At 43.9% G+C, this 27,391-nt stretch overlaps 1 protein-coding gene, 1 long non-coding RNA gene and 1 pseudogene across 29 annotated transcripts in view; 1 reads left to right on the top strand and 2 right to left on the bottom strand.

The window, feature by feature from the left end:
• Window positions 1–57: 57 nt before the first annotated feature.
• Window positions 58–18,213, top strand: LOC112646731 (uncharacterized). 7 transcript variants are annotated; one of them, XR_004816307.2, is made up of 9 exons: window positions 58–322; window positions 2,829–3,029; window positions 3,516–3,578; window positions 3,675–3,722; window positions 4,319–4,409; window positions 4,581–4,800; window positions 9,876–10,075; window positions 10,627–10,710; window positions 13,600–18,213. It is a non-coding gene; the product is annotated as an uncharacterized LOC112646731 (long non-coding RNA). The 7 variants fall into 7 exon arrangements; XR_007410945.1 differs by having other exon boundaries at window positions 2,829–3,578; XR_007410948.1 differs by having other exon boundaries at window positions 3,329–3,722.
• The window catches only part of CDH13 (cadherin 13), a 1,387,059-nt gene continuing 1,371,084 nt past the window's right edge, over window positions 11,417–27,391 (bottom strand). For all 22 annotated transcript variants that reach the window (XM_049110659.1, XM_049110644.1, XM_049110650.1 and 19 more), the window contains 2 exons: window positions 24,669–24,887; window positions 11,417–12,982 (listed from right to left, as the gene is read on the bottom strand). In XM_049110659.1, the coding sequence (XP_048966616.1) occupies window positions 12,975–12,982; window positions 24,669–24,887 (227 nt within the window). In that variant the 3' untranslated portion in view covers window positions 11,417–12,974. The remainder of the gene's footprint in view (window positions 12,983–24,668; window positions 24,888–27,391) is intronic.
• Window positions 19,837–22,057, bottom strand: LOC112646418 (H/ACA ribonucleoprotein complex subunit DKC1-like; annotated as a pseudogene).

A 27,391-nucleotide genomic window follows, 5' to 3' on the forward strand; every position in this document is an offset into this window, starting at 1 on the left:
CGCGCGGGGCCCGCCCCCACCCTCTCGCCCGGCCTGGCCCCGCCCCCCGGAGGCCCCGCCCCTCGCCGAGCCGCGGCGGAGAGCGGAGGGGCCCCGCCGTGCCGCGGGGTCGGCTGCAGCGGCCGGTGGCCTGGCCTGCGCCGCCGCCTGTGCTCCGACAGAGCCCCGCAAACCCGCGGGAGGGAGCAGGGGTCGGGTCACCGGAGGGGACACTGAGGCCGCGTGTGAGAGGCGCGCGCCCCGCGTGCCCAGCTGCCCGGCTGCAGGTCCGGTCACGGCCCTGATCCCACGACGTCCGTGGAGGTGCCGGCGCAGGGGGCAGGTGGTTTTTAACTTTTGATTTAAGTGTAGCATATGTCTGGGTGGTGTAGACATCCTCAGTCCACCTCAGCTGGTGTTAGCCAACTCTCCAGGTCAAGAATCACCCTCAGCCTCCAGGGGAGCCCGTCAGCTTCTTTCCAACCCCCCCCCCCCCAACCCACCCACCGGGGCCACCAGTGTCCTCGGTTTTAACACGATCGTTTGTTTTGCTGTGTTTCCACTTGGTGTAAATGGAATGAGCGCCTCCCGAGCGCCGGCTTCTTTCGTGCAACACGAGGTTCGAGGGTCGGGGGTGTGCAGTGGGGAAGGTCTCTGGTTTGGGCAAGGGGAGGTCAGCTGCAGGGTCCAGAGAGTGGACTTAGGTGTTTAAGGAGGGGTGCTGCTGAGCTGGGACCTCGAGTTGCTGGTGGGGGGTGCACTGGGCCCAGCACTTTGTAGGATGCTGAGCAGCTTCTCTCACTTCTTCCCACCAGATGCCAGTAGCACCCCCCTCACCCCCCATGCAGTGTGACGACCAAAAAGATCCCTAGATACTGCCCACTGTCTGCACGAATTGGGGGGGTGGGGAGGTCGTCATCCTCAGTGGAGAACCAGTAGCTTTAGAAGAATCTACAGACGCTGCATAGAATTCTGTTGACTCAGTCTTCAAGTATGAATTTATTTTCGATTGGGGCATTTCTTGGGAATTTTCCTCCTTATATATTGACACGGGCATTAGTTTCCTGGGGCAGCTGCGACAGAGTACCACAAACTGGGTGGCTTAAAACAATAGACATTTATATTCCCACAGTTCTGGAGACCAGGAGTCTGGAATCAAGGTGCCATCGGGGTGGGTTCCTTCTGAGGGCTGTGAGGTACAAGTTGTTCCATGCCTTTCTCCTAGCTTCTGATGGCTGCTGGCAAATCTTGGTGTCCTTAGCTCGCAGATGCATTCCGCCCATCTCTGCCTCTGTCTTCATGTGGCCTTCTCCCCGTGTGTGTATCTCTCTCTATATAAGGTCACCAGTCATGTTGGATTTGGGACCGACCCTACTCCCATATGACCTCCTCTTAGGTTTTTATATCTGCAGAGACTCTGTTTCCAAATAAATTATGTTCTGAGGTACTAGGGGGCAGGTTCCAACATGTCTTTTTGGTGGGGAGACTCAACCCAAAGCAGTTGGTAAAGTAATACCACTTGAAATCGGTATCATACTTGGTATTTTATTAAGTGTTTACCTAAAGCTCCAGGATGATTTAGCTCATGAGTAGGTGAGGGTGGATAGAATTTCAGGTCTTCCTGCCTCTTGCCTCAATCACTGAGGCTCCTATACTCTGCACAGAATCCAGATTCCCACTCCCCTGGATTTGTAGCCAGATCTGGCTTATGGCTGCGAGCAACATGAATTAGCACTAGGACCTATAGTTTTGTTTTTTTAATGTATGTGTTTGTGTGTGTGTGTGTGTGTGTGTGTGTGTGTGTGTGTGTGGCAGGACACTTAAATCCTTCTTAACCTTTTTTTTTTTTTTTTTAAGATTTTATTCATGAGAGACACACAGAGAGAGGCAGAGACATAGGCAGAGGGAGAAGCAGACTCCTGGCTGGGATCCTGATGCAGGACTCTATCCCAGGACCCTGGGATCACGATCTCAGCCGATCTCAGCTGAAGGCAGATGCTCAACCACTGAGCCACCCAGGCGCCCTGAGTCCTTTTCATGCTGATTGAACGGTTTTTACATATGCAACAAGCACACCTGACATGGAGCATTTCTTGTTTTTGTTTTTTGCAGAAAGACAGCATGCTTTTCCTCTGTGGAGACCAAGGTCTTTTAAATAGCTGCTTTACACAGAAATTTCACTAATTTATAGTCATGGCTGATATACTTACTTTGTAGGGGTTGACACACTGAACCTAACTGAATATTGTTCCATTAGCAAAACTATTGAATTATGTGTAAGGCACTAGCAATTAACCTTTAAAATTTCGGTTTTGAATAACCCTTGTTTTAAACCTTAGCATTTTTTTTTTTTTTAAAGATCTTTCTAGGTTAATTGTGTAACTGAAGTAATTCCCTTTGCCCCTTTCAGGATGGTTTGGTTTTACGTGAGCTAATGTGATACTTTCATACTGTCTCTTTGGTTCTAGCTGGGCTGTCTGGGCACCCCTCCCTTGCCAGGCCTGCACTGAGGGACGTGTCGCCGTGCAGGGGTGGCCGAGGGACAGTGAGAGGCTGCGTGTGCCCTGTAAGCAGAGAAGAAGTGGTCACTTCAGCCCTTGGAGAACGTGTAGCTTGTCTTTTTCCCTGGCTGCACCTGCATCTGGTGGACACTGGTCAGAGCTGCCATTTGCTTGCTCTGCTTTTCTCCCTGGTATCAGGGTGACACTGCCCAGGAGCAGCCACCTGCCTCAGTGCCAGCCATGCTCCAGCCCCCAGCCTTTCATAGATGGTCCACACCTCTCTGGGCTCTCCAAACCCAGTGTTTCATCCTTCTGTCTCAGAGGATGACCTTATATTCTGTTTTGCAGGGATGGTAGAGACTAGTGTCACCTATGTCCTGCCCTCCATGTCTCCATAAGTACCTGGACCTGCAGGTCTCTGGTCCTTTCTGCCTGGAGATGGGCAGAGTGTCCTGCCTCCTGGATGAGGCTGGACCCTGGACCCATCAACCCACACCAGGAATGTGCCTCCTCCACGTACCTGCCCCTTCCATGGACTCCTTCCTCCAAGTATATAAAAGTGGTAAAAAACAAAACAAAACAAAACACAACAACCCAACAACACCAAAAATAAATAGAAAACAAAAGCACTCCAATAAGTTGACCATGTGCGGTTCTGTGCTATCACTCAATAGCTAGGTTTGGTTCTAGGAAGAGAAGGACATGTTGCCTTCAGTTACTGGATCTGTGACCTTCCATTCATGCAGTTAAACTTGTTTTATCTTTTTTTTTCTTTCTTTCTTTCTTTCTTTCTTTCTTTCTTTCTTTCTTTCTTTCTTTCTTTCTTTTCCTTTTGTTCTTTCTTTCAGATTTTATTTATTTGTTAGAGACACAGAGAGACAAGCAGAGACACAGGCAGAGGGAGAAGCAGGCTCCCTACAGGGAGCCCGCCTCGGGACTGGATCCCAGGACCTGGGAATCATGACCTGAGCCAAAGGCAGACACTCAACCAGTGAGCCACTCAGGTGCCCTGGCTTGTTTTGTTTCTCTCCAAAGGTATTGAAGTCATTCCGGATGGTCTGAGGATGTGGCGTCACACAAGTGAGACTCACATAGCAGGTGGTTCTTCATTCTTTGTGACAGGTGTACTCTCTCTGCTGGGTCCTACTGACTTGAAGTCCTTGCTCATCCTGTTCATCTCTCCTTTTAACACAGGGCAGCCTCTTGCCCAGATCTTAGGTGGACATATTGTCCAGCTAAAAGGTAATCACATTTTGAGTTTTCATTGTATTTATTTTTATTATTTTAAAAAACCACTTTATTGAGGTATGAGTGCCATCAAGAGCTGTACATGTTTAATGTATTCAGCTCAGCGAGTTTGGTGATGAGAATACTATGCCCATGAAACCATCACCATCAAGCTCATAAACATACCCATCACCTCCCTAGGTGTCCTCCTGCCCCTGTTACTATTACGAATGATTCTTATTTCTGTGGTAAGAACATTAAACATAAGATCAGCAAATTTTAGGTATATAATCCAGTATCATCAGTGATAGACGCTGTTCTGTATAGAGGATCTTATGCGTATCTGAAACTTGGTTCCCTCTGACCAACGTCTCCCCATTTCCCTCACCCCCAGTCCTGGCAACCACCATTCTGCTCTCTGCATCTATGAATTGGACAATTTGAGATTCCACATGTGAGATCATATTATTTGTCTTTCTGCATCTGGCTTGTTTTATTCAGCATAAAGCCCTCCATGGTTCCTGTTGTCACACATGGCAGGATTTCTTTCTTTTAAAAGGCTGAATCATAGTCCCTTGTACTTATCTTCTCATCTTCAATGGACATTTCAGTTGTTTCCACCCCAAGGCTGTTTGTGAAGAGTGTTGCCATGAACACGGGAGTGCAGTGATCTCTCCAAGATCTTGATTTCAATTTCTTTGGGTAAGTACCCAGAAGTGGGACTGCTAGATAACATATTAGTTCCATTTTTAATTTTTGGAGTGCCCTCCCCCTGTGAGCAGGACTGTCAATGGAGACTGTACATCAGGCAGTGTGATCTGTGGCCTGATGTTGCTAAGATTGGTTGGTGCTATGAGCTCTTTTCTGTTCCAGACTGTTCAGCTGTGCTGATTCCCCTGCTGTTCCTGGCAGGACAAGACACAAATGGGCAATATCCTGCTAAACCTGGGAAGCAAGTATCTAGGGGCAGAGAAGAAGCTGTGGCCTGGGAGATCTCTCTAGGCTCTGAGCTGTGCTGCCCTGAGGGAGGGATGAGGTGATACTCCTCTTACCTCTTCAGTGCATTATCCTCTGGCTTTTTTGCTCCACTGAGGTACTAGAACATTTCAGGCATGTTTCTGGGTTCCCCAAAACATGTTCTCATCTGTGGGTGGTTGTTAAAATTGGTGTTTCTGGGGCAGGGATGGTGAGGCGGGGCATATAAGGACTGGACCCTCCTGTTCTGCCATTTTGCTTTGTGTTTTTTTAAAAAAGATTTTATTTATTTATTCATGAGAGACACAGAGAGAGGCAGAGATACAGGCAGAGGGAGAAGCAGGCTTCCTGCGGGGAGCCCGATGTGGGACTCGATCCCAGGACGTGGGGATCACGCTCTGAGCCGAAGAGAGACGCTCAACCACTGCGCCACCCAAGCGTCCCTTGCTTTGTATTTATTTCGATTATTACTTTAGTATATGCCAAGTGATACTGGCTTTTCATTCATGGTAGTAATGTACAATTTTCTTTTAAAATGCATTCACTTAAGCAAAAATTATACATTTAAAATTATATAGTTTAAAACTATAGTGATTGGCAATACGGATGCACTGAGATGGCGGGATTTGGAGAAGGAGTAGAGGGACATCATTTGAGTAATGAAGATGATGTTCTGATGGGGTTAAAGATTAGAAAATTTTGGCCTTGAGAAGACGGAGGCAGAGGGTAAAGAGGTGGTGCTTGCTTTGAAATTGGCCGTCATTACATACTTTGAGAAGGGGAAGTGTAGGGAAATGTTCCTGGGCTACTGTAACAGGTCACTTTTCCTTTCGGATCAGTCTCCAGAAGGATAGTTGGGCATTTCCTGCAGGTGCCAGAGACCTATTTTCTTTTGTATAGAAGAAGCATTCTAGGTACCAGTCCCCCTCCGGAGGGAAGACATGGTCCAGGAGGCACAGGGAGGGACAGGGCAGGGTCTTCGGAATCCACTTTTGCTGAGGAGCAAAGGTAGGGCTCTGTTTCAGAGAGAGGCGTCTAGTTCTGGCACGCTTAATTTAGAAATGCCTTCATCTGGTCCCCATCGTCCTGGCTTGGATTCCCATGTGAAAAGCAAGTTTTGCTGTTATCTCTGGCGTCTACACTGGGTAGCATCCCCGGATCCTTTGTCTTGTGTGCCAGAGCAGGGGAAGGTCTCTTTGAGACTGTGTTCTCAAAGAACAGAAAATTGCTTTTATGGAGAAGAATGGTGCGATCAGCAGTGTCCCAATCCATCTTGACTTGTTTTGCTTTTGGTTTGAAGTGTGGGTTTACGTTTCTCATGCTCATTTGTGGGAATTTTCCAAATAAGCGTCTCCATGATTGGCTGCCAAGGAATCAGTTTCCTATTTATTTACCCAAACTAGCAATTTCCTGGAGGCAGATGCCCAGGGAGGAAGGAAATGTTTCAGAGGGCTGACTTGCAAGTTTGTTTTTCTCTGCTTCACTTATCCGCTAGTGTCAGATTGTCTTGTCACTGTCAATTTCGTGTGTTGTATGCAAGAGGGTTCAACCTGGGTGGTTTATTCTGGGTGATGGGTGGGTGGTGCTGTCTTAGGGTAGAGTGGAAAAGTGCTGGTGTTGGAGTCACGTACACCACTTCCTGGGCGAGACCTAGTGGGAGACGGTTTTAACTTGTGAGCCTCGTTTCCCCATCTGTACGGTAGAGATACTGCCTATTTCAATATTCTAAGAATTATATACATGACATGTCTAATGAATAACTATATTTCATATAAATTAGGCATTATGTGTATACATACATATGTATGTATGTAAAATACCTGGTCCGTGGGAGGCATTTATTAACTATTAGCACCTTACCTCTCCTTGGTTAAGGACCTCCCTAAAGTATTCTTGCTTTCTATTTCTGTGTGTTTACCTACCTGTCTGGTTTGTTTCTATCCATTTCTCTCTCAATCTCTCTTATCTATGTCCATCTCTATCTATCTCTATCTATTTATTGTATGTACTTATCATCCACCTAGCTACCTACCTACCATGTCCATCTAATCTATTATCCTATCATCTATCTACCTATCATCAACCATCTGTGTATCTTCTATCTATCTATCTATCTATCTATCTATCTATCTATCTAGTCATCTATCTACCTATCATCTATCATTCTATCTTCTATCATCTATCATCTGTTAATCATCTATCTACCTATCATCTGCCTCTCTATCAATTATCTATCCTCTATCTTCATCATCATCTTCATTTATCTATCCATCAATCATCTATCTATCATCTCTCTTTCTCTCTATCAATCATCTATCTGTTTCTTTCAAATCAGAGGGCTCTGACTTATGAAGGAAGCAGTGGGAAGAGTTAATTATCCACCAGATAGCACTTAGTTTTAGTCTTGGTCTTTCAACATTATAGGCCAACCAGAGCACCACCGAAAGAAATATCCCTTTGCTCTATCACTGTGTTGAAACAGTACTAAAGACAGTCTAAGACCAAGTATACACATTACAAATCCCAGATAACCTTTACTTAAATATTTCACAAATAAGTTACAAGTTTCTTTACAACTACATGGTAAATCAAATGTTAATTTGTAGCTCAGGACCTGTAGACAATTCAGCAACTAGGGCCCAAAGGAACTGCATCTGTAATAGAATTAAATATTTTAAAATGATCAACTTTTATCCTTTTTGAGTGTTTATGAAAAATATCTATTTAAAAATTTTGAAAATTTTTATCTTGGGGGATAAATAATATTTACCACCAGACAGCATTGATGTGTGCATGACCACACATACTATTTTTCATATAGCCTTCACTTTCAGTTCTTTAATAACCCGAATCTATGTATATTATAGATAAAGAATGACTTTATTGCTTTCAAAAGGAAAAGCTTTTAAAAAAGTAGCAGAAAATGGAAATTTTCAGCATATACTTACAGTGCTTCTATGAGCCAGTCTCTCAAAGGCTTCATAGCTTCATGGTGAAATTTCTGTGGTCTTACTATACCCGTTGCTTTTCACCATATCCCTACCAACCAGCTGGCACTTGGAAGCCAAACAAAGTGGTTCAAAGACTGATCAAGCTCAGCAACCCTCCAATGATTAATGTTATGATAGTGATGTTGCATGAGTGATAGGAAGAGGCTTTTTTGTTCACTAACTTTAATGAATATCTAAATTACTTCTGCTTAGTTTATGCAGTTAAAGTTCTTATCCGAACACATGTTCAATGCCACCATTTTCTTCTCTTTCTACATATTTTGTTTATGCTTTTGTATAAGAAAGGTCAAAACTACAGAAGTTTAAAAAAGATTTTATTTATTTATTCATGAGAGACACAGAGAAAGAGGCAGAGACACAGGCAGAAGGAGAAGCAGGCTCTTTGCAGGGAGCCCGCCTCGGGACTTGATCCCGAGACCATGGGACCCTGACCTGAGCCAAAGGCAGACGCTCAATCACTGAGTCACCCCAGGTGCCCCAGAATTTTTTCAGTAGTCGACTAATCCATCAGTGATAGGAAATACGATCAAGGTAACACATTTGACACAACAAGAGAACTGTTAGCTGCTTCAGATGAACTAATTATGAAAGCATCTTACCACCAGATTATGAGAAGTTCCAAATCTCAACAGCCAGATAAGTAGAGAAGATGGGATGTATCATCTTCTTGAGAAGTGTAGCTAGATAACTGATGATGATGGAGATAGTGATGATTTGATTATCACTTCTTTTTTGTTGTTGTTTAGAGATTATTTATTTGAGAGAGAGAGAAAGAGAGAGCACAAGCTGGGGGAGAGGGAGAAGCAGACTCCCCGCTGAGCAGGGAGCCTGACTTGGGGCTTGATCCCAGGACCCTGAGATCATGACCTAAGCTGAAGGCAGATGCTTCATGGACTGGGCCACCCAGGCTTCAGGCACTGATTATCATTTCTTAGTGGTTAGACACCGAAGGTAGCCCATTCTTTCTCAGCACTCACCTTGTTCTTGGTATGATTTATCCATTGATTCTTGCTTAAGAATACTTCACATGAACAGGTTAAGGTCTTACATTAAAAAACTCATGAGTGCGGGCACCTGTGTGGCTCAGTTGGTGAAGCATCTGCCTTTGACCCAGGTCATGAACCTGGGGTCCTAGGATGGAGCCCCATATCGGATGCCCTGCTCAGGAGGGAGCCTGCTTCTCCCTCTCACAGCCCCCCTGCTTGTGCTCTCTCTCTCACATATAAATAAAATCTTAAAAAAACAAACTCAGAAGTGCTTGGAGATCATTTAGTTTGTCTGTAGCTGAGCCCAGGGCAAGCTTCTGAATGCCCCCCACTACATCTCCCTCTGCTTTCCCTCCCCTTGGTTGGTTTGGCTGTGACTGGGTACTTGGGAGGACATGAGTGTACTTTCACATGGCTGAGATGTCTAATTAGTCTGGAAGGAGTCCCTCAGGTACCTGCAGCCAAGCCCTGGGAGGGAAGGGAGGAAATACTGAAGATTATCTTGTGCAGAAGACACTCCTAATGTTTTGTATGAATTGAGAGTGGTCTTAATGTTTTTTGACAGCTCTTAGGACTAAGAAATAGTAGAAGGTCTGTTTACTCAGTTTGGATAGATAGTCCTGCTAATCAAGGGTTTAAATTAGGGTTTTCTGGTCTGCGGAAGACCTTTTGTTTGGTTTTGCTGCACAGTTGGGAGCAAAGAGGTTGGGAGCAAAGTAGAAACAGCAGGAACCGTGCAGCCAGTCCTCGAGGGTTCTGGTTCTGGAGGCCACTTACCTTGGACAAGCTGTTTGATTTTTCTGAGTGTCTGCTTGCTTTATAGGTAAGTTGGAGAAGAGTCCTTGCCTCATAGGGTTGTTTTAAGAGGTCAATGAGTTAATAGGCATAAAGGATTTTGTACATTGTGGGCACATAACAAGCAATCAAATGTAAACCATTATTATTATTAGCATTATTAACGCATTTTTTTTTTACTCTGTTCATACACCCCAGAAGAGCTGTAGACTTTCCTTCAGAACCAACTGGGAGAGCTTGTGTGTGGGTTCTGCTGCACTAAACCCAGCATCAAACATAGCCTTGTTACTCATGTTTTAGTTTCCATGTCTTAATATCAAGACTCAATGTATTTATTTTGGATGAAATGCAATGTGATCTGCTTCAAGAATTTGATGGTAAATGGTTATTCTGTTTATCAGGCTATTTAGGATCACATTTTGGAAATCTGGGATGTTTTCACAATCTCTAAAAATGGTCCTTAAGAATTAAAGTCTTCTTTGCTACCTACCATGGAATTTAGCCAGATTTATTTTGATGTCATGTTCAGATTTGGCTGAGAGTCAGAGCAGGTACATCTACCTGAAATGGCGTTCATTTGGAGGAACTGGCAGTATTGAAGGTAACTGTTTTTCAAAATTAGCAAATGTTTGCATGTTTTTGTTAAAACAGGTTATCAGAAATAATTCATTTTTCATATGTCAAACAGGGAGAAAAAGTAACTTTTAATCAACTAAGGTGGTTGAGGTAGAAATAAAATCGTGAAGAAGGTCTGACTGTTCACTCAATAGAAATAAAATCCTCAGTTTTGTGCTCAGCAGTTGAGAAAAGCAATTTCTGGCTCTTAGTTCACATTAAAAAAATAATTTGGACTAAAGCTCTATTTGTAATAATGAAATAATGCTTTGATTCTACTTTTGCTTTCAAGAAACAATGTAAATGTGTTCTCACAAGTTAGAAAACATTCTGTGATTCAGGAATCGCTTCCACTTTGGCTTCAAATAACTGGTCACTTTTTTTTTTTTAAAGGATTAGAAAGAACTACACAATAGCAATATTTCTGTCCTGATGAGAACTCTGGGGACAGGGAGCATTCTTAAGTAGAGGAAAATTAAGGCATATGCTACGTACTAACAAAGTATGCACTTTATTCCTATTTTTCTGTGTTCTAAGCTATGCTAAGCTAGTGGCTGGATTTGCAAAGTGCCGGAGAGTTTACGGGCTTGAGAGACCAGGAGGAAATTTGCACCTGTTTACGTGAGTGAATGGGCCACCGAGTTCCCCCTGCGGATTCCCTAGGTTCACAGAGGAGGGGGAGCTTTCTGATTGTTAGTTAGCCAGCCTAGGGGCCAGGCTGCCAACCACCTGGCCATCTGAGGATGCTCCTCTGTCCTGGGGTGAGCATTCTCCCCCCCTGCCTTGCAGGAAGAGGGAGGTGAGACTCACCAGGGTTAGAGTACAAGGCAGAAGAGGAAATCTACAATCTACAAAGCCAGAAGAGGAAATCTAGTAGAGTGTGAGCGTGCAAGCTTAGACTCCCACCCTGCCCCTGGGCCTGCTCTGTGGCCTTACGGAGAACCAAACTGTTGTGTTCACAATGCAGCATCTCCTGACTGAGTAATGGGACTTGTTCAAGAGAAATACACCCATGTTCTGGGACTGATGGTTGTGATCATGTGTTTGTGCCACATGGTCATCAACCTGAGAATGACCTTGCTCCTCTTTGAGTCTATCATCTCCGCAGCTGATTGCAAAATGCTCAGATTGTTCATTATGATGGATAAGACGAGTGCATTGCCCAGCTGTGAGGGTGCTTCTAGCTTTATAAACTTACTCAATTAACAAGAGATGTACAGGGGACCCCACATGACCAGTCAAAACCATGAACTTGCACTAAGGCAAGACCTTGTGTTGGCAATGTTAGACACAACATAGAAATCAGAGAAGAGCTACTGTCCAGCCGTTTTAACCACCAATACCCATTTATTTTAATGGAAAAAAAATCTGCATTCTATATGCTCCAAAAAGACTTACTATTGAAACAAATACAATATATGGAACTCTTTCTGCATAATTTCACTACAATAAAGACAACATATAACTCCTGCTTCCTACAGAAGGTGAACTGAATAGCACAGGTGCAAACATAGATTGCATAAGAAAGCGTGGGTGTGCATGTGTGCACACGTGTGTGTGCGTGTGGTTAAAACCTTTAGTAAGCAACTGCATTGAAATATGCTAAGACACTTACCTTACCCTAGTTTGTGGCGAGCTCTAAGAAAAAGCCACAGGCTGTCACTAGTTTTATCTGATAGAAAAATTTGGTGTGAGCTTTGATGGTTCGTTACAGTTTATCAACAAGAAGATAATCTTAGTACAAGCACGAACTTTCCTCTTACTTTTTACATGCTCACAGAATAAAAATCAATTACTTTTCATACATGATGAACATCTTTTATTTTCAGGTTTGCAAACAACGGTAGTCGATTCACACAAAAGGGTACTTTTAAAACTACCTGTATTTACTCTATTTTTATGCCTGTATATATGAAACAAACGTTGTGTATGTGCATAAAGGTATGTCTATACATGTGGGCATATATGTGTACACACAGGGCACCTGTTGACCTCCTCCTATGCATGTAGGGCCTCCACGATGACATTTGCAATTGTACATACACTGAGGAGAGAGAGATTCTCTGCCATGATCCGTGTCCTCCTAAGAACCAGTGGGACTGGATTCAGGACATATGCAAATGCGGACAGATGCCCTTGAAGAATATTTCAGCCCTTTTCTCGGCATTTGATGGTGAAATTTGCTGCTCTGCCCCTCAACACTTTTGCCTATGTTGGCATAGGGTGGCAGTGAAAATTGGTCGCAGGCCTTTGCTAAAGAGAAAGCACTTGTGTCTCCGCTCTCCCTCTCTGCGGACCTGCCTGGCAGGTCGTGGTGGCACAAGACTGGCCCGGACGGTGGAGAAGCGTCAGCTCAGTGGTCTGTGCTGGTGCCGAGCTTGATGCTGAGGCCCTGGAGGGGACAGGTGCGTAGCTTTTATCCTTTCTTTGTGTAACCTCTCAAGGAAGAATGACATAGCGAAACTAGGCTCCTTCTGTAGCGTTTCTCTCTATAAATACTGTGTATATACACATACAGATACTCACACATATACAAATACGAACCCACAGACAAAGCTGTATGTGTGGAGCGCTGACTAGCAACATGGCAACACATCAGAAAAAGTAGCCATTGTTCCTGCTCCCAGAAGGTCAAGTTTTATGCCGTGATCTTTAAACATTCAGAGCAATTCAGAAGATTCCATTAATTAAAGGAGAAAGGAAGATGCTGTCAAAATGGTGGAATACAGACCCAGTGAAATTGCAAAGAAAACAAAAATCTGGAACAATTGAGGCCTAGGTGTGAAGTTTGAGAGCTGTAAACTGCAATCTTCAGATTTGGATTTTTTTTTCTTTTTCCTGTTGCTATGGAAACTTGGTAGTCAAGCTTCAAATGTCAGGAGTTCTCACAGACCTGAATGGAAAAGATGCAGAGTTAAGTCAAGGAATATCACAACTCGATTCAAAACGTTTTAGCTAAATTCTAGATAAACAGCCGACAAGCTGTAATAAACACATTTATAAACACGGTACCACCTTGGGGGAGATTTTTTCCCTTTGGCATAACATTCGAAGAGAGCACAGATAGTTCTGTTGGTTTAGATCTTAATCAGCTGGACTGGTCTGAAGACACTCATGCCAAACGCCTCGTCTCAGGCCCACAGGGACGGCTGCCTCTGTGACGGTGAGCCCGGTCCCTTGCACATTAGCCCAGAACTCGGCCATCTCATGGACAAATTGACTTGGTAGCTGAGAGACTGATTATCATCTCAGATAGTATTTTTGGGTCACAGAGAGGAGCAAGAGAGCTACTGGTGGTTTTTCAGACACGACATATGACTTTCCTGGTTGCTGTGACAAGTGGCCACAGCTTAGTTGGCTTGAAATCACAAAATTCATTCTCTTACAGTTCTGGAGGTCAGAAGTCTAAAAATGAGTCTTAGTGGGGCTAGAATCAAGGTGTTGGCAGAGCTGTGTTCCTTTTGGGGGCTCCAGTGGGGAAGCCACTTCCTTGCCTTTTCCATCTTCCAGAAACTGCTGTATATGGCTCATGACTCCTTCCTCCACCATCATGGCCTGGTCTGTCTTGTCCAAGATGATCAAGGTCACCAAAACTGTGTTTATTCTCTAAGATGTACACCAGCCCAGGACCTCCCCTCTGCCTGATAATAGCACAAGTGGGAAAAGCTCAATTCTCTGCTGTTTTTGCCTAATTATTATTCCATGTTGGATTTATACAGGGAAATGGTACCACTGAAATTCATGTTATAATCAAAGAAATAAAAATATGTAAAGGTCAACCTACAATGTAAATGTGGTTCATTCTGGAATGAGCCGATGGCTAGAATATAATGTATTAACTTTGTAAAGCGTGGGTGTATTCAAAACCTCTGAGGAGTGGATCAGCATGTCAAAATCACCCACCTACTCTGCACCCTGTTGCTTTTAGAGGTTAATCCTGTAATTTATCTGCTTGGAAAATTTAAAGCAGATTCTCTAAAATCAGATAAAAAGTCTTCGTAATGTGACCCCAGTGTAGGCAACATGATACGGAGAAGGTTAAGGCTAAAGATTGTGTTAACAACACTAATTTACATTGTGTGACAGGTGATACCTTTATAGTTAGGAATCTCTGGAACTCATTTAATTTCTTTTTTTCTGGCTGACCTTTTCACTGTCCTTGCCACCATTATCTTAAACTCTGGTTACTCGGGCTGCAGGACACAGTGTCCTACACATTCATCCATATTTGAAGAAAGACTTGGAAGGGACGTATTAAATGGCATTGTGAATTTTATTTAAAAATATTTTCCATCGGGACGCCTGGGTGGCTCAGCAGTTGAGCATCTGCCTTCGGCTCAGGGCGTGATCCCAGGATCGAGTCCCACTCAGGCTCCCTGCATGGAGCCTGCTTCTTCCTCTGCCTGTGTCTCTGCCTCTCTCTCTCCCTGTGTCTCTCATGAATAAATAAAATGTTTTTTTTTAAAAATTATTTTCCATCTGTTTTGTTTCTTAAATTCCACATGAGTGAAATCATTGATAGTCTTTTTCTGACTGATTTATTTCACTTAGCATAAAATACCCTCTAGCTCCATCCATGTTGTTGCAAATGGCAAGATTTCATTCTTTTTGATGGCTGAGTAATATTCCATTCCATATGTTTATATATATACACATATACAGATATACACACATATGTATATATATGTACATATATGCATACATACACTACATATTCCTTCTCCATTCATCTGTCGATGGATACCTGGGCTCTTTCTATTGTTTGGCTATTGTGGACATTGCTACTCTACACATTGGGGTGTAGGTGACTCCTTGGATCACTATGTTTTTATTCTTTGGATAAATACCCAGTAGTGCAATTGCTGGGCCATAGGGTTGTTCTATCTGTTACTCCTTGAGGAATCTCCATACTGTTTTCCAGAGTGGCTGCACCAGTTTGCATTCCCAACCGTGTAAGAGGGTTCCCCTTTCTCTGCATCCTGTCCAACATCTGTTGTTTCCTGAGTTGTTAATTTTAGCCATTCTGACTGGTGTGAGGCAGTATTGCATTGTGGTTTTGATTTGTATTTCCCAATGATGAGTTATGTTGAGCATCTTTTCATGTGTCCATTGACTATCTGGATGTCTTCTTTGGAGAAATGTCTGTTCAAGTCTTCTGCCCACATCTTGACTGAATTTATTGTTTTTTTGGGTGTTGAGTTTGATACATTTTTTTTTATAGATTTTGGATACTAGCCCTTTACCTGATAAGACATTTGCAAATATCATCTCCCATTCCGTAGGTTGTCTTTTAGTTTTGCTGACTGTTTCCTTTGCTGTGCAAAAGCTTTTTATCTTGATGAAGTCTCAATAGTTCATTTTTGCTTTTGTTTCTCTTGCCGTTGGAGACGTGTCTAAATCCTTAAGGAATTTCTGCAAATGTGCACTGACAGGAATGTAACCTATGCCTATCTGTAAATTATACCAGCATTCCTAAATAGGTTACCCAAAAAGTGGTTCAGGGAAGTGCCAAAAAGTGAATCTTCAGCTCATATCTCTCCTCTTCCAGCACTGTGCCATACACTGAAGGCTACCTGGCCACAGTTCTCTTTGAGTCATGATAGCATCTGAAGGGCTGCTTATAATTTGGTTTTGGTTTAATGACTACACACCCCCAACCTTGAGAGCCCACATCCTCCACAGTGGGTGGCCACCAGTTTGTGTTTGCTTACATCAAGGCCCACACGTATCCCCTCATCTCTTCTCTGACCCCCAGCCCAATGTTCCTGATCAGGATATGGTTTTCTAATAGGAGGCTGAAGCAGATATCAACAGAGAGCAGACACTTGGTGAAACCTGTCAGGCTTCCCTCCCTGGTTCCCCAAGCATTCCTTGGTTTCTACATCACTGCCACAGAACCAGTACCTTTCCTAAATTTGTAATAGCTGGTGTTGAAACGCTTCCTCTCAAAAGCATGGACAGTGCACACAAAGACAGGTACATGAATGTTCGTGGCAGCATTTATTCATACAATCCCCAAGCTGGAAAACCATTCAAATATCCATCAACCAGTGAATGCATTTTTAAAAAATGTGGTATATCCATACAGTGAAATACTACTTAGCAATAAAAAGAAAAAACTAATGATATGTGCCTCAACATGAATGAACCTCAAAAGGTTTATGCTAAGTGACAGACATCAGACGAAGAAGACTACATATTTTATGATGCTATTCAAATCAAACACTCAAACAGCAAGTATAAGCAGGTCAGTAGTTGCCCAGGGCTGGGGTAGGGGTGAGGTCTGCTTGCAAGGGCACAAGGTAACTTTATACAGTGATGGAAATGTCCAGTCCAGTGAAAACTGGATTTTGGTGTTTTATGACACTATACATTTATGAGAATCATTGTAGTAGCTAAATTAATTACAGCAGGTAAATTTTATGTTATGTAAATTATACCTCAATAAAGCTACTAAAAAAATACTATCCACTGTAGTGTCAGTAACTTAAAATAATAATTTTGGTCATTGAGGAAAAAGATGGACTGAATGAAACCCACAAAATTAAAATTCTCCAGTCTCTGTTCAAGTCAATTTAGACTGTAACACAAATGATCCTACCTCAGAGGACTTGACTGCAGGAGATAGTCTATTTAATTTATGTAAAGCTCTTAGCTTTGCATGTGTGTGGCACTTAGAGCCCTAGGAGGTCAACTGTCATTATCCACGCAGTTGTACTGCTTTCAGGGGCCACAGCTCCTCTGTAAAGCAGGACTCAGGAGCATCTGCAGGCAGAGAGCAGCCTGCTCCACCCAGGTTGGGTGCTTCTCCAGGCCCTGTCTCTGCCCACAACACATTTCACAATAAAAAGGAACAAAATGTTGATACCCTCATTGACATGGACTGTAGGATTCCCATTTATAGAAAATTCAAGAAAGGCAATAGGTAATCAGAGAAGGCAGATCACTGAGGGTCTGGATTCAGGGGAAGGGATCGATAGCAAAAGGATACAAGGAAACTGTACCTTGATACTTGGTGTGGCTACGCGATTGTGTACATTTACCAAAATGCACCCCACTGTACCCTTAAAATGGGTGGATTCCATGGAATCCAGATAATACTTTCACACAAAGCATTAGAATTCAAAGTATTTTTGCAGAGGCCGTTTTGCTCATCTTGGTCATGTCTTTAAATGTCTTCATTCTGATCGAGGTTACATTTCAATTCTCTCCCTCCTCGCCAATGTAGAGACATTTAATTTTGGTACTTGTTAATACGGGTCACCTGATCTGTCTTTTTATGTTCTTGCTATTGCTGATTAATTAAGCCTAGAACAACGTTCAGAAAGGTTTCAGGATGACAGTCTTCCCTGGAGCTGCCTGTGTCACACCGCAAGGAGCCCTATGAAGCCCTCCCCCTCCAGACACAGCCTGATAGAGATGCCAGCCTGCTTCACTGAGAGGGTCCTAGGGCAGCAGCACTGCACACCTCCTCAGTGGCAGCAGCACATGCCCTAAACAACATCGGCAGTAAAATTAATGCCATTTAGATTTTTTATGACTTGCAGTGTCATTGTTTTATTCCCTGTAGTTCTCGCTGTCGGAGAAGGACGTGCAGAACCCTGGGTTCGCTTCTCAGTTGCCGGGAAGCCTTCTATAGTATCAAGACCAGCTGAGATGTTTTTATTACTTTTCCCCTCCAGGAGGCAGTCTGAGGGTGAACGTTGGCCTCACTGCTCGCTCACCTGGGGACCTCTCAGAGCATCAGTTTTCTCATCTATCAAGTGGGATCAGATCTCCAGGCCAATGAAGACAATAAAAAAGCCATGGGCATCCGGGCATTGCGTTAATGCTAATCAACCCGCCTCTGAATGTTATCTGAGGGGAGAAGAACCCTGCCCTGCCATGTTGTATGATGTGATTGCTGTAGTTTTCTGAACAAGGCTTTCAAGAAGGGGTTCGCACACTCTTCCTGCAAAGGACCGGATAAGTATTTCCACTCTGCAGGCTGTACTGTCTCTGTGGCCCCTACTCAACTCCACTGTTGTAGCCTCCAGCAGGCAATATGTAAATGAATGGATATGGCTGTGTTCCAATAAAACTTTATTTATAAAAACAGAAAGGGGGCCATGTTAGACCCTTGAATGGTAGTTCGCCAACTCTTGATTCAAAGAAGCATCAAGCAGAGTCTCCCGGATCCCAAAATTCTTTCAAGGGCTATGGCTAAATCAGGAAATTCTAAAATTTAGTTTTAGTGCTTACAGATTTCCTCACTTCCACCCCCACCTCGCTTTCTTGTTTAGGCCCATTTCTGTGCAGCTTCTTATCAATGTCATGTTAATAACTACACAGGTGGATTGGCCACTTTGAGTTCTGCTCTTAGGAAAGAGTGTCTGAGCCCTGGGATACCCACAGTTGCTTATTCCTGCTAGCTCAAACGCAATTTCTCACGTGTCTTATTAGGTTCCTTGCTTGTTAGGAACAACCTCTGTGGCTAGGTATATAATAAAACAAGAACCATTATACGTGGCAGGCTCTAATGTTCAAACAAACAATGTTAAATAATCTTATACCTTTTTATATAGGGACTGATGGAAGTTCTTTCTGAAGTCAAGCAGGTGAGTGTTAATATCTGTTCTTAGCTCTTTTTTTGGGCTCAAACTACCTGTCTTGTGGTGAAAACATTGGAGGGTTAACCAAGTACCTTTCCAGTTGTGCCCAGAGGTTCAGAGCTCCTCTATGAGGATGATTTTGACGTTACCTACAGGTGGCCTACAGTGGGATAGCTGTGTGCTGCCAGCTAGGATGGCTCCTTTTGTGAGAACAAAAAACCCATGTGACATCTCAACCATAGGATGCTTGCATCTGCTTTTCTCAACAGCACTATTTTGAAAATAAAATAAACACAAGTTCTTTAGGAGTTACTGGGTGATTTTGCCCTGGATGAGTTGTGATCCTGGTAGTCAGCTGTGAGAGAGAAGTGGGCAATCTTTGGGATCTGCTCACTACTGGCCTATGTAGGCCATAGGTCTCCAGAGTAAGGGGCACAAGGGAATCCCTGGTTGATAAGAGGGAAATACTTCCACATTGTTTATATCTCCTTTAATCTACACAAATAGGTTAAGTCTTACTGATATTTAATATATGGGTTGATAGTAGCAGACATACATCTTATTATTAAAAATGCTGTGTAAATAACACAAACACTGGGCCTGTGTGCTGCAGGCCACTGTCACCTGGGATGTTGGTTCCATAGTTAGGAATCTGTATTTCAACAAGCGAGGTAGGAAGTCTCCCTATTTTATTATTATTATGATTATTATTTTTTACCTTAAAAACAAATAAATTTTCATTAGTAAAAGTTACAACCTTCTCCCAGCAGTGGGGAGGACTAATTGCATCCTTTGAAAGTAAAGGAGCATGAAAAGAGGAAAATACAGAGCAGTTTTTTAGCTTGTGTCACAAACATAAGTAGGAGGGGGGGATTCAGGTGCATGAGGCTGTACATGCAGGCTCTGAAGGAGCACACAAAGGACCACTAAGCCAGAGGGGGGCTGGAAATAGCCCACAAGATGGCCTGCAGGTGGCAGGGAAATATGGGGTGCCAGGTGGCTTTGACACCAGAACACACCACTGTCCTCGGACAAGGGAGAAAAGATTTATTCCCCCCCCCGCGCCCCCCCCCGCAGTGAACAATGTGGTTCAGATCTATTATTTGCTCCATATCATTTCACTGAGCCATGTTTAGAAAATTTTTAAATGGGTTGTTGCAATCCAAGAGAGGGTGATGATGTTAAAACAGCCATCGACAAATAGCCGCAGAGGGTTCCTAGGCTGTGCTGGGTTTGCAGGAGAGGATTCTCAGCTCTCTCAAGCAGAGCAGGGGTGTATTGAACCTGCCTCCTTCACCCTTATCCTTAAAACAGGATGGGGTGGGATGAGCACACCAGGTCACATCAGGTCGTTCTCAGGTGGCAGCTAAAATGTGCTGGACCTCTCTACCCTTCCTGGGACCTGTGTTCAGTTTCCTCAAGAACAAAAGGAATTGTGTTTTCTCAGTAAGGTTTTAATTTCTCCTCCCAACTTGACACAGTGCTTAATGTGGTGTCCATGATTCAGAAACCCTTCCATTTTATTTCCTTCTTCTTCTTCCTTTTTAGTGGTGTCACTGTCTCCATTGCCTGGATCACCCAACTCTCTAGAACAGCTCTGGCCTTCTTATCCTTCTTCTTCTTTTCCTTCTTGAGGTTTTGTCACTTTCACTCTTGCTTCCACTTTGGGGCTTTTACCACTTTGGCCACTCCCTGTGGGGCTCGTACTGCTTCAGCCCCCCTACTCCCCTTTTAAAGATTTATTTATTTATTTGAAAGAGAGAGAGAGAGAGAGAGAGAGAGAGAGAGAGAGAGAATATGCATGTGTGTGAGCCAGGGGAGGGAGGGAGGGAGAAAGGGAGCAAGGGAGAGAGGGAGGGAGGGAGGGAGAAAGGAGCAAGGGAGAGAGGGAGGGAGGGAGGAAGAGAGAGAGAGAGAGAGAGAGAGAGAGAGAGAGAGAAGCAGACTCCTTTCTGAGCACAGAGTCAGACGTAGGGTCTGATCTCACAACCCCAAGATCATGATCTGAGCCAGACCCTCAACCAACTAAGCCACCCAGGCCTGCCTCTCTTTGCAGGCACTCTAGTGCACATATTCCTTTTTTTAAAAAATAAATTTATTTTTATTAGTGTTCAATTTGCCAACATACAGAATAACACCCAGTGCTCATCCTGTCAAGTGCCCCCCTAGTGCACATATTCCTGATCCAGGTGGGAGGTGTGCTGTCTGACGGCTTGCCATGCCTATCCTGAAGGCCCTGCTTGATCATCAGCCTCTTGCCTTTGGACCTAAACCCCACTTCTGAGGGTAAGTGTCTTGCTCCGTGATTACTCTCTTGATCTTGGCTACTGTACCATGATCATAGGCAGAGATCATTGCTGTGGTCATTAATGCAACAGCCACACAGATTGCTTCCCCTTTGGTGGTGATGACCACCATCTCCTGAATGACTCTGATGCCATCCTCAAATTGGAGAATGCCTGGAAGCATGATCTTTGTCCCATAGCAGATTGTGCTCACTGCACTATCTTTTGTCACTAGCCACTGATGAGAAGTCAGTAGCTTTTCTCAAGGGTGAACAACTTGCCGCAGGTGACTCTCATCCTTGTGGTTGTCATACAGCCACTGGCATCAGGCACATCATGCATTGCCCCAGATGGTCCTTCCCACTCATCATGCCAGAAGGAACCCTCCAAAGTTCCTGCATCTGACCACCAACTCTTGATAACAAACCAAGGTGCACACACAGTGTCTGAACATAGGTACCAGCCTCACGACTCACTCAAAAGATTCCTAGTCTTCTTTTGATCATCTTGCTCTTGTATATGGTCTGCACTTGGAGTGGCCTCTTTCCTGCAGCATTATGTGGGGTTTTCTGGAATAAGGCATCTGTCAGAGTTCCTAGGGCCCCACAACATTGAGTGCCTCCTTCAGGAGCACTGTGTAGCTGGACAATTCCCACATACTCTTTGTCTGCCTCTCTGGGCATTTCATCAAGTGAGTGGCTCATTCTTTGTACATGATTAGCCATCACCTTGGAATCCAGAATACCACTGTGTCCTGTCTTCTCTACTCGAAGTATCCGTCGGATCCAGGCTACCATCTCATGGGGAGAGGGGTTGGAGGGCTTGTCAAGATGAGTGGAACCTGTCCCAGTATTGCCCCCAATCTCCCAATATCCCACTTCAGAGGATTTGAACCACAAGGTGTGTCATGGTTACATTCAGCTTAGCACAATCCTTGAGCAACAGGGGCCCCTGAGATGTGTCCAAGTGAGCCACCTTGGACTCAGGCTTGAGAAGAAATTCTTCAGCGTGTTGAATTTATGCTATGTCTTCTTTCAGGAATGACTTCTACTCTTGATTCTTCAGCAGAATAAATACATCCTCATCCACCATGTTCAGGAAGTCTCTATTTTTTTTTTAATTTTTATTTATTTATGATAGTCACAGAGAGAGAGAGAGAGAGAGGCAGAGACACAGGCAGAGGGAGAAGCAGGCTCCAGGCACCGGGAGCCCGATGTGGGATTCGATCCCGAGTCTCCAGGATCGCGCCCTGGGCCAAAGGCAGGCGCTAAACCGCTGCGCCACCCAGGGATCCCCAGGAAGTCTCTATTTTAAAAAGCTCACTGGCAGTCCAGAACAGCTGAGAAGTGAGCAGCATCCTGCAGAGCCTTGGTTCTTCAAAGCAATGCCATCAAGAGTCAGGCTTTGATGTTGTGCAACTGGGTATATGGTGATGTGTGAGTGTCACTCCATTATCTCCTCTCTCTCTGCGCATTTATGCATGTGCATGTGCGCACACACACACACACACACACACCTGGACACATGCACCACACAACACTTTCTTCTTTGCAATCATGCAGGAGGTAGTGCCCTCTAGTTTACATAGGCTATGTTCTGTGTGAGCTCCAATGACTCCTAGAAACCAGACCCTGTGTGGAGCTTGCCGTCTGCCAAGCACTGACTTGAGAAGCTGGTGGAAAACAGATTCCAGATGTTTACTGCTAGCATTGATCATAGAAGGGCACTGTAAATAATCCTAATGCTCCTGCTCATTGGGGGAATACATTGCATGGTGTTCATGTGACAGATACTCTAGCAGTTTGAAAGAATGAACTGGAGCAGGGGTAACCTATGGTTGTTGGGCCAGAGTGTGTCTGTGCGGCTCTTGAGCTGAGAATGGTTTCACTCTTTTAGAGTGGTAGAAAACAAGAGACAGAAACAACAACAAAAAGGAATATGTGACAAAGCTGATGTGGTCCACAGATCCCAGAATATTTGCTGCCCAGCACTTTAGGGGAAAAGTTAGCCAACCCTCCAGACTAGAATAACATAGAGGGATCTTGGAAGTGTAATGTGGGGAGGACGAAAGGCAAGTTACAGGACATAATGCTCAGTATAACAGGAATTACAGAAGTTTTGTAAACTGCACAAAATATAACTATAAGTGTGTGTGTGTGTGTATGTGTGCACGTGTATAGTAAACATATAAAATCACACCTGGGGGCTCCTGGGGGGGTCAGCCAATTGAGTGTCTGCTTTTGGCTCAGGTCATGATCTTAGGATCTTGGGATGGAGCCCCACTTCGAGGTCCCTGCTCAAAGGGGGGAGTCTGCTTCTCCCTCTTCCTGTTTCTCCCCCTGCTTGTTTCTCTCTCTCTCTTTCTCAAATAAGTAAGAATCTTTAAAATAAAATAACATCTGGATACACTCTGAGTCATGATCGTATTTTCTCTGGGGAGAGAGAGAATAGGAAATGAAACTGGGGAAAAAACATAAGGATTTTCACTTTTATCTGTGATATTCTACTTCTTGAAGAAAAAGGAAGAAGAAAGAAAAAAGAAGAGAGAGGAATATATTTTCTTCTATCCATCCTTCTTTCGTTTCATCCATCCCTCCATCCATTCATCCTTCTATCTGTCCATCCATGTGTCCTTCCATTCATCCATCCACCCATCCTTCCATTCATCCTTCCATTTATCATCCATCTGTCCTTCCATTCCCCCCTCATCCCTCCATCCTTCTATCCCTCCATCCTTCCATCTATCCATCCCTCCATTCATCCATCCTTTTATCTGTCCATCCATTTGTCCATCCATCCATCCATCCATCCATCCATCCATCCATCCATCTATCCATCCATCCAAAGAGACATTTCTCATTATAAGATGTTCCCCTTAATTCTGCCCCCAGGATTCTGGCCCAGCACAGAGCTTTATACACAGCAAATGTCTGATATTGGGCCCCACTTACCACTGTCACTAGGAAGTAATAACTTCTGTTCCTTTTTTCCTAATTATCAAATTATCAAGCTCCCGATGCATAATTATACTGATAACCTTCTTAAAATAGAAATACCCAAACCCAAGAGGATGTGATGGCATTACCTACATGTGAGTAATTGCTAAGGTTAACGTTGGGCTAGTCATATGCATAGGAAATATTAGATACACACATCTATTCATTTTATGCTCATGCATAACAATTCATTTGTTTAAAATAATGCTTCATTATATTACAGCCATTACTACCAGTCAGTGGAAAAAAAAATGTGTGAATTATGCATTTATCTCTTTTCCTATGGCCCAGCCTCCGACCAGGAATTCTCACAACTGTTCTTAAAAAAGCAGCATACCTACTTCAGCCTTGCAAAAGATTATTCCACACAATAGAGAGAGAAACAAAGCCCCAGCAGACTAGTTACCTAACGTGGCACATTCTCATTAGCCTAAATTCGGTGGCATCAGCAGGAAGCTTCTCATCACCTGATCTGTGGGCTGCAATGGATGTCTTTGCACAATTCCTCAGACTGGCTGGCAGGGGCATGTGAAGATGCCTTTCAACAGTAGTTGGAACACTTTCACATGTAACACTTTCTATTATACAGACATAAACCAAGAATGAATGCTTCCTCTGGGATGAATTGTTTTGAAAGCTATAAAAACCCAGTGGCTCTGTGAAGGTGTGTTCTGGACTCATGCATGCTCTGGAGCTGGGCTACTTACAAGCCAGAGTGAAGAGAGAGACGAGCAGGAGTGAGGTCATGCTCAAGTGCAGAGCCCCCGCCGCGTTGCAGTCAACTTTGGAGTTCTTGCAGGAGCACACTTGTACCCTGAGGTCCGTGATGTTCGTCATGGGGGGCTTCCCTGAATCTGTCACCATGATGGGCAGGTGGTAGTTTGCTTTGTTCAGGTTTTGAAGAAGGCTTACCAGGGCATGTGTATCTGTGGAGACAAAGGAGGACCTTTGTGAGTGAGGGTTAGACTTTCCCAAACAAAAGAGTGAGCTTTTGGCGACGAAAACCACACCAAATTGGCAATGCGTGTTGGTTTATAACCATGGGCACCTTTAAACTTAAATTCATTAATAGCAAATCAAAATCCAAATTTAGATTCTCAGGTGCATGAGCCCACACCTCAAGTGTCCAGCAGCCACACGTAGCAGGTGGTTGTGGCATAGGACAGTGCCAGATGGAACATTCTGCTGCCAAGGAGTCCTGTGGCTCAGGGCTGTGATAATCTATTTCAAGGGGGCCCACCCTTTTTTTTTTTTTTTAAGATTTTACTTAGAGAGAGAGAGAGAGAGAGAGAGAGAGAGAGACAGCCAGGGGAGGGGAAGAGGGAGAAGGAGAAGCAGACTCCTCCTCGATAAGCAGGGGAACCGATCGTGAGGCTTGATCCCAGGACCCCGGGGTCATGACTTGAGCTGAAGGCAGATGCTTAACTGACTAAACCACCCAGGCAACCCGGGGACCTACTTTTGTGAAGATGACCACATACTAAGAACTTCCTCCTGCGAATTTATTACCCTGATAAAACCATTTTTGCAAAGATCACATTCAACATCTAGAAAAACTGACTTAAAAACCCACTCTCACATCGTCATACTGTGCATCTTAAATATACACAATTTTTATTCATCAACTCTTCTTCAGTGAAGCTGGAAAAAAGTAAAAAAGAAAAAAAAGGAAATGATCAGCTCAGAGCAGTTTTATTCAAGAATTCAAATTCAAATAATCAAAATAAATTCTTAGACCCCCACAAACACCTCAAAACCCAAAATCACTCCCAAATCATCCACTCACTCTAAATGTAGGCAGGACCCCCATGGGGGGCAGGTTCTATAGCCTACAGCTTTATCAGTCCTCAGCCGCAGCTCTGGATCTGGGTGGGAACCGGCAGCTTCACCCCAGCAGGGCACTGAACTTTAGGCCCTTGTTTGGTGGGAGTATGTGCTGTGAGCCCAGTTTTGGGCAGTGTGCAGAAATGGTCATCCCAAACTGTCCCCTGTTTAGCCTTGGGCTATTCATTTTTCAGGAACTCAGATGACTAGGGATTTTTTTTCTTTTTTTTAGAGAGAGAGAGAGAGAGAAGGTGAGAGAGAATGTGTGAGAGCATGTGAGTGAGGGGAGGGGCAGAGAGAGAGGGAAAATCTCAAGCAGACTCTGCACAGAGCATGGAGCCCGACATGAGGTTCAACCTCACAACTCTGAGATCACCACCTGAACCCAACTGACTGAACCACCCAGGTGCCTCCCCTCACCTCCTTTTTTTTTTTTTTTTTTTGACTTTCCCCTTTCTGGGCATGAAGAGTGCTAGGTATTAAAGAAAAAAAAAGAAGGACCAGGAAAAGAACTGAGAAGACATTTATCTCCTAAATAAAACCACGAGGAAGACAGAGCAATGAGATGAAAACAGAAACAGGTGAAATGTCACCCTGACCAGAAGGAGAAGCAGCAGAAACAACCAACATGTGTAGTCACCCTACTGGGGTGGCAGGTTAATAATGCAAGAACATTCTTTCATCTCCCTCACTTGGATGAGAGACTCAAGTAAGAAAGTTCCAGAGAACTTTCTTTAAAGAACTGGTGGTTATTCCAATCTGCTAGAGCTACAAAAGCTAGCAAAGGAAGCACTAACCCCTCAAACAAGGGGAGGGCTGTTTTAATTAAAAGTAATCAGTGTAACAGAACTCATTCTTTAAAAAGCAATAAAATAGACAAACAGGCGAATGGAATCAATAACAAGAGGAAGGCACTAATAAAATGAGATATGAGATAAGGCCATTCAACACATATGAGATTTTTTAATAGAAAATTTTATGCACAATTGTACAGCACATTTTCAAGACTTAATGAAATGCGTAATTCCCAATCCCTCTCGAAAAGTCTACCGCTGGTGGATGGGGAGGGTACCCGGGCTGGGTCCATTGCAGGAGAAGTTCACTACTGGAGACAGAGTGTGCATCCACTGCATGGATTCTGGTTTTTTAATTTCTTCCAAAACAAGGTGAACTCAGTAGTGAATTCACAGTTGTCACAGGGAGGGAGGTGGGCATTAGGAATGCTGCCTCGGTCAGTATTGGTGTTTCAGTATTAGTAAGGCAGATGGGAAATGTGGGGCCAACCCACGAATTCCACCTTCCCGCATGGAAAGACTGGTAGAAAGAGACATGGCTTGCAAGTGTTCTACATGAGGGATAGGACAGATGGGCGATGATATCACAGTTGAATATCAAAGCCCTGGTTGTTGCAAAGACAAAGCTAATTTTGCTGCGTAAAGTGGAAAATGATGGGTGAGAAGCTAAGACTCTATACAGGTCATTATACCAGTGCTTCTTATTTCTTTAGTCATCTATGAGAACAAGTATACCATGGAAAATCTCTCTTTAATTGCGGGTGAGAGTCAATATCGGCACAGCTCTCTGGGAGAAGAGACAGCTGAGTCAC

This window comes from Canis lupus, chromosome 5 (genome assembly GCF_003254725.2).
Source record: "Canis lupus dingo isolate Sandy chromosome 5, ASM325472v2, whole genome shotgun sequence".
NCBI lineage: Eukaryota > Metazoa > Chordata > Mammalia > Carnivora > Canidae > Canis > Canis lupus.